Genomic DNA, 18,388 nt, shown 5'->3' on the forward strand with positions numbered 1-18,388 from the left:
CTCAGGAGGAACCAAGCCTGCCCACATCTTGATCTTAGACTTCTAGGCTCCAGAACCGTGAGAAAGTAAATTTCTGTTGTTTTAGCCACCCAGTCTGTGATATTCTGTTAGGGTAGCCCTAGAAAATGAATACAGGTAAAAATACATATTTCATTTTTTTTAATAGGGAAAAATCAATTTTCTACTTCCATTCACTGAATAGTCTCCTTTCCTCACTGATCTATCATGCTTCCTCTGCCATATACCAAAGTTCCATATATATGTGGATCTATTTCTAGGCTCTTTAATGTATTCCATTGGTCAGTCTATCCCTGTGAGAGAACCAAACTTTCTTATTTGCTCTAGCTTAATTATAAGTTGTGATAACTGGTAGAAAAAGACCTTCCTTCTTCTAATTCTTCTTTAAAGTTACTTCGCTATTTTTGATCACTTACACTTTCCTATAAAGTTTGCAATCAGCTTGTCAAGTTTCACTAAAAATCATATTGGGATTCCACTTGTAATTAAATTAAATCTATAGAACTACAGAGAAATATTTTGTAATTAAAGATTTATCTCCATTGGAAAGTACATTTATCTCCTTTTTTGTGCTACTAACAACAGTTTTGGTTCTGTCCACATGATGGCACCGCAAACCAAAAAATCAGATTTTCATACTTGGACAGAATCCGCATAACATATATATGCTTCATATTTTATTAAATGCTCAAATGTTTTGGAGGATAGACCTGAATTTCACACAGCATGTTCAACAGTCCATCAAATGCTTAAGTACATTTAGTAAAGGGATATAGTATAGTATATGATAATCAAAGAATGGAGATAATAATGGAAAACATGACTATTTTTCATAGTTCTTTTACCCTAGAAAGTCATAAACAAATACAGATTAAAAAGTTCATTATCAACCTATGAAATAAAGACAAGGTGTAAAATTAGCTCTGGAAATTTAGGTAGTATTTTCTAAACCAGCAAGCCTACTACAGGCTAGTAAATAAATTTACATAAATCTGGGGAGCAAAGGTCACCCCTAGGTTTATCTTTAAAGAGGATTAAGTAATTCTTCATACCCACCTCCAGGCCCACCCCTTATTCCAGCTCTGATAATCTGGGGGTAAAGTCTACCTTCACTTCATGAGAAACATGCTTGGGCTTGCCCTGAACTGTTTACAGAATCAAAAAGGAAGCGTCACAAAAGACTTTCCCTTTTTACTGTGAAATGCCAATGAAACTCCCTTCTACATCATGTGGGAAGTACATGAGACAAGAGTCTTTGAAACCATGCATACTTAATTAACTGATACCCTGATGGTATCCGAACTGGAGCCAACCCTTTCCTAGGTACCCTCTGGGGGTTATTAATCTGGTATCACCGGAAATCACTGGTAGCACTGGAAATCAGTATCAAAAAACTGTTTAACACATTTTACCTTAGATTTAAAAATTTGCCTATTGCTAATTAATATCACTTGGATGTTCTAGTAAATATATACATAGAGAATAGTTACTTAAATTCTTCAAACCCCTGATGCCTCATCTGCAAAATGGGAATAACAATATTTCCTACTTAGAATGGATGTAGAATTAAACAAGGGATTTCAAAACACGAACCACGGTGCCCCGCACATAAACGCGCTACTGTCATCAGAGCAAGAAACAACGGTGTCCCCAGGTTAGCAAATCTGAATCGTGAACTCGGGACATAGGAAACTAAGCCATGACTTAGCTCCCGTGGCTGTGCTCCTCCCCCAAGCTACCAATTCCCTCCGCTCCCAGCACCAGCGCAGCCACGTAGCTTAGGGGGCCGTTTAAAGACGCATTCGACACCACCCCTTCGGAATAAGAAGCGATAGGCGATTTCGACTGTAAAACCATAATCGGCACCACGGGCACTTTGAAACCACTTACTGTCAAAGGAAGCCCGCGTGAACCGCGGCCCCCTCGGACCGCTAGCTGCGCTTCCGGGCCACTCCACGAGGTGGCGCCGGCGCTCCCGGGCCTCGGGCAGCCCGCAGGCGAAGCCGCCCCAGGGCACCGGCCTCCCGCTCCGAGGCGGAGGGCCTGACCTCCCACAAAGGCGCTGTGCTCTAGAGTGATGGGCAGTGGCCACACGGGCCCAAGCGGGACTTGGCCACGGTCAGCCGACCGGCCCCCGCGGAAGGCCGCCTCACTCAGAAGCAGTGGGGAGCTCCGAACACCCTGCGTCGCGCCCCCCTGCCCTTCGGGGGGCGCGGCCCCTCCGGGCGGGAGCTAACCGGGTAACACCGCGGGGGCGGCCGCCGCCCGCAAGCTCTGAGTGAGGCGGGTTGGAAGCCTCCCGGGCCTGTGCAGCGGACTCCGGCCGCACGCGCCCCCTGACACCGGAGGCGTCGGGCCGTGGGGCGGTCGGAAGGGGCCGTGCGGGGGAGGGAGGCTGCGACCACCGCGGCGCCCGTCGGGGCTCCGAGCGGGGGCGGGGCCAGGCGTTGGCCTTCGGGCTCCTGCTTCAGACCCCGAAGCTCGGAACGTCCCGAGCATGGGGTGGCGGTCGCGGGGACGGCCGCACGCCTCCGCCCGCCTCCCCGTCGCGGCGAGCTTGGTGCGCGGCTCGCGGGCGGGAAGCCAGCTGCCCTTCGCGACCTCGCGCTCTGCCCCGCGCGCGCGGGAGGCGGGTGGGCGGGGCATCGCCCGTGACGTCGCCTCCCGCCTCGAGTCTCCGCCCCCTTCTCGGCCGCTATATAAGACCTCGCCCGGCGTTCGCACTGTCACAAGTGGACGGAGGCGTCGGGCGCGGGAGGTCGGCGGCGTGGGCGGGGGCTCGAGGGCAGAGGCGGGCTGGGTCGTGCGTCCGCGCCTCGGAGGTGGCAGCCGGCGGTGCCGCGCGGCTAGGCGACCATGGAGCTCTTGCGGACTATCACCTACCAGCCGGCCGCCGGCACCAAGATGTGCGAGCAGGCGCTGGGCAAGGCTTGCGGCGGGGAGTCGAAGAAGAAGCGGCCGCAGCCGCCCCCCGAGGAGCAGCAGCCGCCGCTGCAGCCCCCGGCGCAGGTGCAGCCGGCGGCCCCGCACCACCATCACCACCACTCGCACTCGGGGGCCGAGATCTCGCGGATTATCGTCGACCCCACGACGGGGAAGCGCTACTGCCGAGGCAAAGTGCTGGGAAAGGTGATGAGCGGCGGGCGCCCGGCTACCGGGCGGGAGGGAGGTCTGCCCGGGCATCCCCCGGGCCGGGCCGGACCCCGGGTCCCCGCGCCCACCCGCGTCTCGGTGTCTCGAGAGTCCGATCGCGGCGCGACGGGGGCGACTCACCTGCTCTCCTCTGGCTTTTGTGCGCTGACAGCGCGATAATCGACTTCACATCCGCGGCTCTGGCTGTCTCCTGCAGCCCAAAGACACTGATCTTGAGGCCAGAAGCGAGGGCTGTCTACACTAGATCTAGCTCTCTCCAGCTCTCCCCCCAGAGAATTTTCTTAAGTCCCTTCAGACGCTATTTCTCATCTCCCCGACCCCCAGCCCCCCCTCCCCCCCCAGAAAGCCCCTCTTTGTAAAGGGAGAAGGGGCACTGTTTTAACTTACTGTTTTCAGGAATGCTTTTTCCTTCGTGAAAGAGCTTTTAAAAAGTCGACTGCATCCCTCTGTCCGCCCTTCCTCTCCCATATTTTTGCTTTTCTTTCTCCTTTACTTATTAAAAAAAAAAAATCTGCTGTCCATGTTCCTGCCATACTCAATTCCGTCTTGGCTTTGTTTCCTTTCAGGGTGGCTTTGCAAAATGTTATGAGATGACAGATCTGACAAACAACAAAGTCTACGCTGCAAAAATTATTCCTCACAGCAGAGTAGCCAAACCTCATCAAAGGGAAAAGGTGTGTATGACTGTTGAGTAAAGTATTTTCTTTGTGTGCAGAGATGGCCCTTCCCTGTTAGGAAAATGTCTTCTGCATGTGTAAGCAACTGGCTTTTCAGAGGTGAGGGAGGCTAATAGGACTGATCTTGCTTTTTCTTTTAGATTGACAAAGAAATAGAGCTTCACAGAATTCTCCATCACAAGCATGTAGTGCAGTTTTACCACTACTTTGAGGACAAAGAAAACATTTATATTCTTTTGGAATACTGCAGTAGAAGGGTAAGTGCTGACGCCTATTTGAGTGCATTTACTTCCTGCACACTGATGTGGCATTCAGAGTGCGCTTTACCTGGGAATTTAACTTGTGGGGGTAATTATTATACTTCAGTATTAACTTTCATCCCTCATCCTGCACATGGAAACCACTGATTTTGGTAACTTTGTTTGACAGATTCTCTTTTTTCCTTCTCCTCTTCCCAGTCCATGGCTCACATCTTGAAAGCAAGGAAGGTGTTGACAGAGCCAGAAGTCCGATACTACCTCAGGCAGATTGTGTCTGGACTAAAGTACCTTCACGAACAAGAAATCTTGCACAGAGATCTCAAACTAGGTAAGCCTTTCACTCTAAACCCTGACTTTTGTGTCAGAGATGTGTGCTCTCGCTCTCCGTTTTTTTTCAACTTGTTTAATGTTCTTAGTTGGCATCTAACCAATGCAATCTTGTTTCTGAATGATGGCTTTCATATTAACCAACTGGCTGCCTGTCTCTTGAGTGGACGTGTGTGTACTTGGTTAGAATAACTTTTCAAAGGAATTCAGATTTTTTTCTTTAATTATCTAGGAAACTTTTTTATTAATGAAGCCATGGAACTGAAAGTTGGGGACTTTGGTTTGGCAGCCAGACTGGAACCCTTGGAACACAGAAGGAGGTAAGAGTCAGAAGGATACATCCTACTAGGGTTTTGTGAGAGATCAAATATACCCTTTTTATTTTCCAATTACTGTTTAGGAGGTCAGTTGATGCTAAAATCTACAAACCGCTGCAGTGATAATTGAAGGAAACACTTCAGTGCCGCTGTGGACCCGGCAGAGTACCTTATGCCTTTAAGTTGATTATGAAACAAATCTGTCTTATATTTGCCTGAAGTGTATAAAAATGTCCTGCTGTACCTGGTCTCAGTTGGCTTAAAACACTTAGTCATGTGGCTGGAAAAAATTGTACATACATTAAAAAAAAATTACCAAGTAACTTGGTCAAATGTCAGTTGTTCACATGCCAAAAATAAAAAGTCAAATGTTTCCAAATAGAAATTTATCATAGTGCTTTTAAGGTTTTATCTGGAGAACTAAGTTTAAACAGTAGAATAGTTCCTAATGAGATCTTCATATTTTGTTTTCATAGAACGATATGTGGTACCCCAAATTATCTTTCTCCTGAAGTCCTCAACAAACAAGGACACGGATGTGAATCAGACATTTGGGCCTTAGGCTGTGTAATGTAAGTAAATGCACCAAGATAATCAAAAAGCAAATTTGGATGTAGATTTTAACACTCGAAAAGAGTTGCTTTATGAGGGTTCCTAAAGAAGTGTTTCCTTGCATACAGGTATACAATGTTGCTAGGAAGACCCCCATTTGAAACTACAAATCTGAAAGAAACTTACAGGTGTATAAGAGAAGCAAGATATACAATGCCCTCTTCATTGCTGGCTCCTGCTAAGCACTTAATAGCTAGCATGTTGTCCAAAAATCCAGAAGATCGTCCCAGCTTGGATGACATCATTCGACATGACTTTTTTTTGCAGGTTGGTGGTTTTTTTTTTTTTGCATTGTTTTATTGGATGCTCTTGATCCTAATTTCCCAGCAGGTTACTAAAAGTCTTTTCTTATGCTTCACAGGGCTTCACTCCAGACAGACTCTCTTCTAGTTGTTGTCATACAGTTCCAGATTTCCACTTGTCAAGCCCAGCTAAGAATTTCTTTAAGAAAGCAGCTGCTGCTCTTTTTGGTGGCAAAAAAGACAAAGCAAGATATATTGACACACATAGTAAGTTACAGGACTTCTGTTCTTCTGAATCCAATATTATATATAATGTTGGTAAATTAGTTAAAACAGGCTTTCATATTAACATAATTCGGCCTGTATGTTTGTATACTATTCAACTTTTTGTAGCGTTGTAAATCCACACTGCAAACTGTGGTTGATAGCTTTTTGTTTCATACGCATTGAAGTATGCTTCTTGAGTAATTGTAGCTGATGGCAAAGATAAAAGTATTGGTTTTGCCTTGGGTGCTCTTAAGCTGGTTATTAATGCAAAAGGAGGAAATATGGCTAGCTCTCTTTCTACCTTGTTAGAATAGAATGATGCTCATAATTCTTTTCCTTGATTTACAGATAAAGTGTCTAAAGAAGATGAAGAAATTTACAAGCTTAGGCATGATTTGAAAAAGACTTCGATAACTCAGCAACCCAGTAAACATAGGACAGATGAGGTATGCTAAAAGAAGAGTAAGACAGTTATAAACACTTTATATCATTTCCAGTCTTTGTTAATTATCACTTGGATCACGTGTTTACTTAAAGTTTCTTTTTTCCCAGCCCTCTAAAGGGAAAGATCTTATCTCTTAGCTTAACAATGCATGCAGTGGAGTTACTGAAATGTCTTTTACCTGGCTTGTGTCCATTGCTTTTTGATAAGCTTTCCTAGTAATTGCCACAATCTCATCTTTTTTTTTTTTATAATAAACAGTTTTTTTACACATTTATGAAATGCATTTTTTTTACAATAAACTGCATATATTTAGAGTGTATAATTTGGTATCCCAATCTCCCAATTCATTCCACAATCTCATCTTAAATTGGAGTTCTCAACCTCAAATGAATTTTCAGTGCGTGACTATTGCCTGGCTCTTCTCTCTTCTAGGAACTCCAGCCACCTACCACTACAGTTGCCCGATCTGGAACACCCGCAGTGGAAAACAAGCAGCAGATTGGAGATGCTATTCGGATGATAGTCAGAGGAACTCTTGGCAGCTGCAGCAGCAGCAGTGAATGTAAGTTGTTGTCCATCGCATTATAAATAATGGCACTAAATGCCAGTGCTCAGTACTAAATAACTGAAGTCAGTTTGGTTTTTGGCCTGATTTAACCTAGAAGAAGCAAAATTAGAGGATTGGAATGATTTTGAGTCATCCATCCTTAGGATTACTGGAGGGAGACTTAGCATCTACGATAGCCTGAGGTTTTGTTGTTAATTATTTTATAACTTTCTCTGACTTTGTAGGCCTTGAGGACAGTACCATGGGAAGTGTCGCAGACACTGTGGCAAGAGTCCTTCGAGGATGTCTAGAAAACATGCCAGAAGCTGACTGCATCCCCAAAGAGCAGCTGAGCACTTCCTTTCAGTGGGTCACCAAATGGGTCGACTACTCTAACAAATATGGCTTTGGGTACCAGCTCTCAGACCACACTGTAGGCGTCCTTTTCAACAACGGTGCTCACATGAGCCTGCTTCCAGACAAAAAGTAAGTGTGTTCAGTTAAGGAAGCCCTGTCGATTCTTTTGTTTTGCCCTAAAGAAATCTGACAACAGTGACTAACTTCTGCTTCTTCTTCTTTTCTCCCTATCGTTCCTGTTCTTTAGAACAGTTCACTATTATGCAGAGCTTGGCCAATGCTCTGTTTTCCCAGCAACAGATGCCCCTGAACAGTTCATTAGCCAAGTGACGGTGCTGAAATACTTCTCTCATTACATGGAGGAGAACCTCATGGATGTAAGTACTTGTGCCTTTCAAGCAGTGATGTTTGAAGTGTAGTCCACAAAGCAGTAGCATCTGTATAGCCTCAATGCTTTTAGAAGTGCAGCCTCTCATGTCCCACCCTCAGTCTACTGAATCAGAATCTCTGGGCAGTGGGGAGGGGTGCTTGCTTCAGTGTGAGAGGCATTTGCGTAGAACTGAGTACACACACTGCAAAGTCTTTATAGACACTAACTCTCCCAATCTCTCCCAGGGTGGAGATCTGCCTAGTGTTACTGATGTTCGAAGACCTCGGCTCTACCTCCTTCAGTGGCTGAAATCTGATAAGGCCTTAATGATGCTCTTCAATGATGGCACCTTTCAGGTAAATGAACCCTTTAGGAAAGCCCATGTTTAGGTCCTAAAAAAATGATTTTTGTCAATTTAATTATCAACAAAACTCTTCATATCTTGAATATTTAGAGAGATCTAATATCTTTGTCTACTTTTTAAAGGTGAATTTCTACCATGATCATACAAAAATAATCATCTGTAGCCAAAATGAAGAATACCTACTCACCTACATCAATGAGGACAGGATATCTACAACATTTAGACTGACAACCCTGCTGATGTCTGGCTGTTCGTTAGAATTAAAAAATCGAATGGAATATGCTCTGAACATGCTCTTACAGAGATGTAACTAAGAGACTTTTTGAATGGACCCTATGGGACTCCTCTTTTCCACTGTGAGATCTACAGGGAAGCCAGCAGAATGATATACAGCATGTTGAAGAAGATGGACAGGTGGTGGTACGAAAACAATTCCTCCGTGGCCTGCTGGACCTGGTGCAACCAGACCAGGCCGAGGCACACAGTTCTGGACCTTGGACAAGCTGAGAGTGAAGCCGAATGCAGTTTTCCTTGACGTACCTGTTTCAAAAGGTTTTTCAGACAATTTCGCAGAAAGGTGCATTGACCCTTAACTTCTCTCTGTGGAGAGCACTTCGGACAGAGGACTTGGAACTGTGAATATACTTCCTGAAGGGGAGGGAGAAGGGAGGACGCTCCCATGTTGTTTAAAGGCTGTAATTGGAGCAGCTTTTGGCTGCTTTAACTGTGAACTATGGCCATATATAATTTTTTGTTGTTGTTAATTTTTGAAGACACTTGTGGCTGGAAAAGTGCATTCCTTGTTAATAAACTTTTTATTTATTACAGCCCAAAGAGCAGTATTTATTATCCATTTTTTTTTATGTTGACCATTTTAAACTGTTGGCAATAAAGAGTATGGAAAAGCAGAAGCAGCGGCCTCCTGTCTTTGGTGTGGCACCAGCGCTGCCTCACAGCATCCTTTGATGGCGGATTCTTGGCACTCTTCGCCAGGACATTGAGTGTGGAAGCGGACTAGGAAGTTCGAGCTTTACTTAGTTTCTAATAATAGTTTCTAGGTAGTCAGTCTTTAATACCGGAAGTGCAATCATATCTTCTCTGGATAGTTCTAGCTTGACAAGAGTAGAGTATAACCAAAGTACCATTCTTGTCACAGCCAAAATGTAGGCCTCCTACTGAATCTAAAACCAATTTCTGTCTGGAGTATTTCCCCAAAACTTGTTTAGCTTGGAGCTGAAAGCTAGAGTAATCCTGTGTAAACAGACCTCTGTTATTAAGTGCCAATAGATACAGGAAGTTTATCTTAACGTGGGAGAAACTCTGTATGTTATAATACTTGCACCACCTAAATGTGTATATAACTCAGCTTAAAGCTGCCTAAGCACTTCCATTGCCACCAGTAGTGAGAAGTACTTTGTAAATAAGTCACTTTATATTCCTTCTGGTGCATGGAGGATGAGGAATGGTAAGGGTACCAAGCTATGATTTTAAGCCCATCTTTTAAACTATCAGATTATCCGAGAGGTAGATCTGAGATGCTTTTCTCTCTCTATGGGATCTCTTCTTTAGGTGTACTAAGCTGCTCATCCTGTTACTCTGAACTTACAGTGACCTCTATAAAGTGCAAATACTTTCTTGTTCAGTTGTAATCCTACTGTAAGGAAAATATTGTCCCAAGAAAAGTAGCACTCTCTCATGTATTAGGCTCTGCACTGGGATCCTGTACAGAGTAGTGTAGAGATGGTGGTTGCAGTTTTACATTTTTCTAAAAGTATTACAAGCTGCATCTGACAGGCTTTATTAATTAAAGTCAAATCTGGAGAACTGTTTATGGCTATTTCACAGTTACTAGGTTAACTCCTGCTGGTTGGAGTCCTCTGGCCACACATATACCTTTAGTCTCTGTTAAATGGTTTATGGTAATAGCTGAAGAAAATAGTAATAGCTGAAGTTAACTGGATAATTACACTAAGAGCTGAGTGTGCAAAAGTAGAATCTATTTTTGTCTTTGTGAGCAGAGAGGTAAAAATAGGAGTTTGTAAATAAATAGTAAAAAAATGTACTTTCATTTTCAGTTTCACAGTGTTAGGTTGTATACTCCCTCACCATTTCAAAGTTACGTACTTATTCATTCTTGTATGTCCTGAGGGTCTTCTGTGTGCCAAATCCAGGGCCTGGTGTTGGTGACGTCGAGTGAGCCCAAGCCTCTCCTTGCCCTTGAGGGAGTCACAGCAGAGTGGAGGAGACAGTGCATTTGCCTAGTAGTCTGATAGATGCTGTGATGTTACAATAAAGGTATGCGCTGAGTGTTGTGGGAACAGAGAACAGGAATTATGGGGAGGGAGCCACAGGCATGGGGTGGACTCAGAGAATAGATTCCAGAGAAGGAAATTCTTTCTTACTGGGTTTTGAAGGATGAGTGAGGGTTAAGTAAAGGTATGAGATGGGGAAGGGTATTAGAAGCAGTGGCAATAACATATATAGGTGTCCGAGGGTGAAAGAGGTCACAGGAGAAGTGGATGTGTAAGTCTGAAGCATCACAGGTAAAGTCTGGAAGAAACAGACTTGATGTGCCCCACGCGCCATCACAGGGCAGTTAGGCTGCATCGAAGGCTGTGTGTAGTCACTGAAAGATTTTAAGGAAGCAAGTGACCTAGGATTTCAGTTTTATTAAACTCGTTCTGGAGGCATAAGCAAGATGGATGGGAAGAAGATGGAGAAAGATGACACAAACAGTAAAGATATTAATGTTGTGATCCTAGTGAGAAAGGCTTGATGAAAAGGAGCATATGAAGAGTTAGGTAGCGTCTCCTTTGGCCCATCTTGTTTCTTTTAGTATCCCCAGTACTGTGGCATATGGCAATCATATATTGAATGAATAAATGACAATAGATTTGGGAGGGTCTTAGAAAGTTGATTTTATATATTTATTTATTTATTTACTTATTGGTTACATTGGGTCTTAGTTGCTGAGCATGGGCTTTCTCTAGTTGTGGCGAGTGAGAGCTGCTCTTCATTGTGGTGAGTGAGCTTCTCATTGCGGTGGCTTCTCTTGTTGTGGAACATGGGCTCTAGGAGCACAGGCTTCAGTAGTTGTGGCACACGGGCTTAGTTGCTCCATGGTATGTGGGATCTTCCCAGATCAGTGCTCGAACCGGTGTCCCCTGCATTGGCAGCTGGATTCTTAACCACTGTGCCACCAAGGAAGTCCTAGAAAGTTGATTTGAGCAGGATCTGGCACTTTATTGAATGTGGAGCCTGAGGTAGAAGGTGGGCCTTAGGATGATTGGCTGGGGCAGTCAATGGTGGGTAGGCAGAGTCCTGTGGGGTCATTAACTGAAATAAGTTAGGAATCTAGAAGGAAGAGCCTGACATTAAGGGAAATACAGATTAGGATGTGTCAGATCAAACGAGTATGAGGATGCTCAAATAGGTTCAGAAAACACTGGATATACATGTCTGCATCTCAAGAGCGAGCAAGATTTGGGAGTAAACAGGCTTTGGATGAGAGCACACAGAGATGCATCCCTGTCATCCCTTCTACCCAGCAGCTTTTTTTAATTTTTGGTACTGAGGACATCTATGTAAAACATAGCAGTGTTGATAAACCTTTGCGGTGAATGAAAGAGGATTATAAAATTCCCAAATAAATTCTATTCTTCAAAATCAAGGACCCTGGATTCGGTAAAAACAATTCCCAAATAACAGATGTGCATGATGAACATCTTCGGTTCTCAGGAATGTTTCTTGGTTAGCCATCCTAAATCCTGGCAGTCTATAGGCTGAGATACAAGGCAGTCTTTAAAGATGTAAAACCAGTTTTGGTGCATAGTAATAGCTATCTTCAGCTAAGTGTGGCGTGACCATGGCAGTAACTCAGATCCTGAGTTATTTGACATTTACTACTTCATAAAAGTAGTAAAAAACTAGCAAAAAAAAAAAAAATAACCAAAAAGAAACCCCACTCTTCAAGAACTATTTTTGAATGTAACCTTATCTTTGCCTGGGAGAAGGTTTACTGCAGTGTAAAATCTTTGGATTCAGTCCTAAGTTCAAATTCCTGTTGAACCCTGTATTACCAGTAAGATCTTGAGAAATACCTAACCTCTCTAAGCTTCAGTTTCCTCTCCTGCAAAGATTGAATGATAAAGCACTTGTACATCAAAGGTGCTCAATAAATATTTGCTCCTTTTCTTGTTCTGTTTCCCCTGCCTCCTTTCACACCTATCGTGACATTAACTCTGGTTACCTAGAAAAGAAAATAACTGACTGGTTCTGCCCCTTCCAGTCTTCCTTTCTGTATCAGTCATGGTCCAGCCAGGAACACACAAGTCACATTAGGACTTTCAAAGAGAAGGAATTGGAGGCTGTTGGAAGTCAAATGGGAGGTGGTGAGGCAACCAAGAGATTAGCAGCAGCAGGAAGCTGCTAGCACACCTTTGGCTGGAGAGACACAGAGAGAAGGTGGGAATACTCCAGAACTGGGGGGTCTCTGGCAGAAGTAGAATTATGGTGGTCACTGCCTACCAGGAGTTTGAAATCATGGAGCAAATGTAGTCACTGCTTGAGATAAACCCTGTACACATCTGACTGGGAAAGAAAGGGGATAAAAGATTCTGGATTATTTCTTCCTTTTGCCCTACTTTGACCAAGTGAATCGGATGCTAGTGGAAAAGAACCCTGAAGAATGCAGCTGCAGGAGTCGTTCTTCTATTGTAGGATGAAGCAGGGTAAGGGCAGGGCTGGATCTGAGCTTGAACAGGCAAATACCTTTTCTTTCTTAACTTTTCTGTTGCATTAATTTTGTACCACCTCTATCCTCTCTTCCTCTTAAATCCCAAAGTGACATGAGTGCCAAGAGCTCTAGTTCACTAGGCAGAAGGATGACAGGCAGGGGAAGGTTAGAGGAGGAACAAGACAGAGTAAGGAACCTTAAGACAGGAGTCACTCTTGCTTTAGGACTCTGTGATTTGAAACATCATCAGACTTGTTTACTCTACAGAGGTGTTAGTCTAACGAAAATAGATGTGGCTTAAAAATGAGTAAAATAGGGCTTCCTAGGTGGCACAGTGGCTAAGAATCCGCCTGCCAATCCGCAGGGGACACAGGTTCAATTCCTGCTCTAGGAAGATCCCACGTGCTGCGGAGCAACTAAGCCCGTGCACCACAGCTATTGAGCCCATGTGCTGCAACTACTGAAGCCAATGCTCCTAGAGCCTGTGCTCCGCAACAAGTGAAGCAAGGCAATGAGGAGCCTGTGCACTACAACGAAGAGTAGCCCCCACTCACCACAACTAAAGAAAGCCCGCACACAGCAGAAAAGACCCAACACAGCCAATAAATAAATAAATAAATAAATAAATTTATTAAAAAAATGAGTAAAATACATTTTCATAAGGTACATAGAGAAATCAATGTTGGTATTTTATAGCAATTCTGTGCATGGTAGAGTCAGTATATTTCCAAGGCTTGGAATAAACTCTTCTATAAACAGAAACCTGTAGATTCCATTTTGTTTTTCCTTGACTTGCAAGAGATTCTAGTCCATATATGCTTGGATTCATGCTTTCTTCTAGCACTTCTCTATGCTTTATTAGCTTTAGTAATGGAAAGTATCTCTTTGTTTGAATTGCAACAATTTAATTATATTAGTGAATTCAAACTAAAAAGTTAAACTTCCATATACAGTGTTGGAATTTAATATTATGGTTCATCGATGTTTGGAATTCAATTGAAGAGAATACATGGATTTTGCCCCTGGGATTAGCTTTAAAATACAATTATATTTAGAGCAAAATTGATTTTAATGATGATTTTAATGATGACTTCACTACCAAGTTAAGGTGAAAACAATAAATGTACTGAGCTATCTCTGCTACGAAATGCTGAATAATTAGATATTTTAATCCAACCATGCAAGTTAAAACAAATTTGCTTTTTTAGGCCTGTAGCAAATTAGTACTGTATGAAACCAGGCAGCAAGCCTAAATGAAGTAAAATCAGCAGTGCCTTTCTATGGTACCACTTTGGAATCAATGGCAGCAGAGTGCACTTCAAAGCTGGGATCATGTCGAACATGCCGTAAGAATTTTCAAACTGAATGAAAAAAATCTTTGCAAGTGGACTTTTATAAATGCATTCATAAATGGCAGTGAAAATCAAATTGAGCTGAATGTAAGTATGAAAGTTAATACATTTTCAAAGTCCTAATGTGTAAGAAATTACAGTTAACCTCAAAGAAAATATGCAAGTTATATTTTTTGTTTAAAATACAGAACTTGTAGCAAAAAGTCAGTTCTTCAAATGAGAAACATTCGTGGTAAAACAAAACCAAAAGTGAACAAAGTATAACGATATATGATGTAGTCGGAAAAGTTTGGAGTTTTTTAATCAGCTATATCAAGCTTGACTGAACTGGGCCAATGGCATGCTGAGTATGAGGAACATGATGCTACTTGATTCTTATTTTTCTTTTCCATAAAATAAGGATAATAATAAAAGTTGTATTGGAATCTATTAGGTTGAACACTATGATATTGATAATATTTGACCATTTTTGACCTACAACAAAAGCCACTTCTTTTCATTCAAAACAATAAGAGAAGAAATCAGATTGGAAGTTTTCTCCCCTCTTTTAATATTATCTTTATTAATATTTCCTTTTGTTTTATATTGACATCATTCACTGAAGAGTAAACAAGAGTATGCACAATGTAAGATGTGATATACACTTTAGTAAAGAGTATATCTTGTACCTAATTAAATATTATTAGAGCTTTTCAATTATTAATTGCTTCATTCACCATGCTCCTAGGAATCAAGTAAGGAATGCCCCAAAGTGAGAGCAATTTAATTTCTGATAACAGACAAAATTGAAGTCCAGTCCCATAAACATTTTCCACATTGTAAGTCCTCCTTTGTTGCTTTTTCTTGTTATAGTGCTTTCTCAACTATCTTCAAAAAAATTCCTCTACTGTGTTCTAAGGAATACCAAATTCTTTCAATATCATGAAGATTCCCTGAAAAAAATGTATTCAATGGCAAATTATTCGGGGAAATACTGGATTAAATAAATGTAAGCATTTCTTTAAGTCAAAACTTCTCAGAAACTTGAATATGCTATATTCTGCATTGTGAATCTCCAGAGAGGAATAAAGGTTTCCCCAAACTTATTGGCCCTAGTACACTATTTTTTTTTTTGGATTAACTTTTAAGATTGCAAGCAATGTTCCTAGGAATGTAGTTTGTGAATGTATGTAGTAATTATATTTAGTAACTGAAATGTACTTTTAAAAGATCTTGAAAATGTCAGATAGGTTGGGATGAAAGCCCAGATCTTTATGGTGATAAGACAATATTTAGGTTAATAGGAAATTTAGTACCACCTCTGATATCACAGTTCCAGAGTCCTTAGATATCTTATTCCAATCTTACTTAGTAAGAAAATGTTCCCTCTAGAGGGAGAAACTTATGGCCCAGGAATCAACCAGATAGCCAGGTAACTATGTCAACTTTGCAGTGCAGACATTCCATTACTAGATAATAAGGAGAGGCCTACAGTTGACTCATGCACATTTCTATGTCTTTAGAATAATAGCACTGAAATGCTTTAACATAAGTTTTAGTCCATGTTCACTATGATTTGCAAAAGACATTCTGGGTTTCGAAGAGAGCGTGTTGGTAGTCCCTTATGCTGAACAGCACAGTTATAAAAGATGTAAAGCATCTTCCTCTATATGCCACCTCCTGTGAAGAACCTACTGAGCAAAGCATGTGGACCTATCAGACTGAATACATTAGAGCAAGATTCTTAATTAAACTTAATTGTGAGATCATTGTAGAAGGGCGAGATTTAATTGACTTATTTTAATGGTGTGATAAGGAAAGGAGTTATATACTCAGAAGGGATACAGAAACTCAGTTCAGTAAAAAAGAAAAAAAAAAAAAAGGCAGGAAACTCTAATTGAGTAAATCTCACACTGTTCCAGAAACATAATTTTATAGTTCCAATCCAACTGAAGAGGATCTTTCAATGTCCACTACATGGTTTGGAACATGTTGTGTTAGCTACTGATTAATTGTCCACTTTGGTTTTTTCTCATTAGTATTGAACAGACAGGTACAACAAAGATACAATGAGTATATGTAGAGGGTGACCACACACCTCAGTTTACCTGGGGAAGTCTTACTCAGGCCTTGTCCCAGTCAAATGTGTCTGGATTTGGAAGATGAATTTTATGGTTACCCTATGAAACATTCATTGCTATCCCACATGAGTTTAATGTAGCTAAGATGCATCTAGCATGACCCACTCCTATGTTACTGCACCTTTGATTTCCGTTACTTTTCCTATGAAAGATAGGTTAGAATTTTTCAGTACTGCTAGTGTCTATGACCTTATTTTTATGCTTCATTAAGCAGAGCAGCAGAAAAACTGAACCCAGGCTACACAAATTTATTTAGATCCTACTACACATTACATACTTTTTTGCTCTTTCTGCTTGTTAAGACCACCATGACAATGATGGTAAAAAATATTAATGACAGTCACTGACACTGGTACCATCTAGTAAATGAGAACGAAAGAAACATATTTGGAAAAGATAAGATTTCTCTAATCACTTATCTTTTACAGACTCTGACTCAATCAATTACCTGTCATTTCAACTTGGAGGTATATGGTTGCTTTAAACAGTGACATGATTTCATCCTGGCTTTAAAAAGGAGGGACTGAAATAGAAATATGGAGTCCTAGTTTCATATAAAAGTGATTTCCTTCAATTCAGGTGAATAACGACTGGAAAAAATAACTTGACAGGAAAAATGAATGAATTTGAAATGTACTCTGAGAATAATAGATCTCATCGATTTAAAAATATTTAAAATATTCTGTGGAGTGTGGTGAAGCTCTTATGGAAATAAGAATTTAAATGTAGACACCCAGCTTCTTTGGTCAATATTAGCTGATATGCCGATACTAACTAAACATACCAAGATGCCATAGTTGTTTATCTAGGGAAGGAAGTTATAAAATAATGTTGTTCTGAGTTCCTAGATACATCAAAAGACTTTCACCTTGAACTTAGTAATATTGTCAATATAGTGACGCATTTAGAATTGCAATTGTATGGGTACATTTTATGGGCTTAGCTAAGAATTAAAAGTAAGAATGCACTTTATATCAGGTATATAACATCTTGCTTGCTTTAGTGACGTAGATACTGCACTGACTGGACTGCATAGCAATTTAAATTTTTCATTAGGGTTTCCCAGATTCTAATTGAGTTTTCTCTTAGCACTCATGGTATAAGAGTGACATAATATGGTTTCTTGAAGCTATCCTTTTATTTTAATGGGCAGAAGAACAAAAACAGGAATTAAGATTGAGTCATAAGAACAAAAATGAAACTTTTATTACGTGTATGTAAACATTTCAAGAATTAATAGTCAAAAGAAACATTTAAAAAAATCTTTGGGTTATATCAATATTTTTATTGAAAACCTAAAAATCTGTGTTTTAAAAAATACAGATATTACAGGTCACACCACAATACTCCAAATTCTTGTAAAGAAGGTTGATATGAGCCCTTGTTCTTTCACTCTATTCTTTCAGCACCAAAATGGCCAAAGTAATTTTTTTTAAAATGTCATTTATTTTAGTTACACAGATATGGTACGTGTTTGGATGACTTTTTTCAGTAAAGCACTATAAGGTTTTCAGAAAATGTATTAGCCGTATTGATGTTATTTACATAGAGTTGTTGCCACAGTACCAGTCTGATATTAAAATGTAACAAGGGTCTATAGGAGCAAGTTTCTTGTTAAAGTGAAGGAAATTTGAGGTCAATAAAGTAGATATAATCTCAACGTTTGGTCATATTTCAATCTACAGACACCGTTGAAGTTTTAGTGGATTGTTTTCCAAACACAGTGTGCTTGTTTTAAGTGGGTGTGAGGTGAACGAAAGGCCAGTTTCCCGACAAGCTAATGGAAGAGCATGGCTCTCTTTAGAAATGAAAGCAAAACAACACAGTATACACAAGCCTAACCAAAGTATCCAAGATATAAGGCAGATGTCATGAAGAAGATGAATATTTTTGAGCACATTGAGCTAGGGTTTGCTGTATTTAAGAAAATGAAAACTTTTGAGAAATAAACCATTTTGTTTTCGTGTTTTTTGTTTGTTTTCCTTTTGTTTTCTTGGTGGCAGACCCTGTTTATTAGAACTAAGTGAAGCACTTGGATGTTTAAAAGACAGGTCTTTAAGAGACAGATATTCAACTATTTCTATAAGACTCTAAGCAGTATGTTAATTCATTCTCTTCCTGACAATGTACTTGACAATGTCTCTTGACAGCATGAGAGGGATAGAAAAGCTAAATGTCACTAACCCAATTTAGAAAAAAATTCATTCCTATGAAATATTCAATAA

At 41.0% G+C, this 18,388-nt stretch overlaps 2 protein-coding genes across 2 annotated transcripts in view; one reads left to right on the forward strand and one right to left on the reverse strand.

Annotated features, from left to right (window-relative positions):
• The window catches only part of GAPT (GRB2 binding adaptor protein, transmembrane), a 38,651-nt gene extending 36,647 nt beyond the window's left edge, over nt 1–2,004 (reverse strand). The window contains exon 1 of the mRNA XM_057743191.1: nt 1,909–2,004. The gene's annotated coding sequence lies outside the window, so the exon portion shown is untranslated. The remainder of the gene's footprint in view (nt 1–1,908) is intronic.
• Nucleotides 2,005–2,747: 743 nt separating this feature from the next.
• PLK2 (polo like kinase 2) lies at nt 2,748–8,867 on the forward strand. Its single transcript, XM_057743169.1, has 14 exons — nt 2,748–3,147; nt 3,738–3,845; nt 3,989–4,105; nt 4,307–4,436; nt 4,668–4,755; nt 5,229–5,324; nt 5,433–5,631; nt 5,726–5,873; nt 6,222–6,319; nt 6,751–6,880; nt 7,111–7,351; nt 7,470–7,599; nt 7,838–7,948; nt 8,079–8,867. The coding sequence occupies exons 1-14, from the start codon at nt 2,875–2,877 to the stop codon at nt 8,268–8,270; spliced, it is 2,061 nt and encodes a 686-aa protein (XP_057599152.1). The 5' UTR covers nt 2,748–2,874; the 3' UTR covers nt 8,271–8,867.
• The last annotated feature ends 9,521 nt before the right edge of the window (nt 8,868–18,388 follow it).

Source organism: Hippopotamus amphibius, chromosome 1 (genome assembly GCF_030028045.1).
Source record: "Hippopotamus amphibius kiboko isolate mHipAmp2 chromosome 1, mHipAmp2.hap2, whole genome shotgun sequence".
In the NCBI taxonomy this organism is placed as follows: Eukaryota; Metazoa; Chordata; class Mammalia; order Artiodactyla; family Hippopotamidae; genus Hippopotamus; species Hippopotamus amphibius.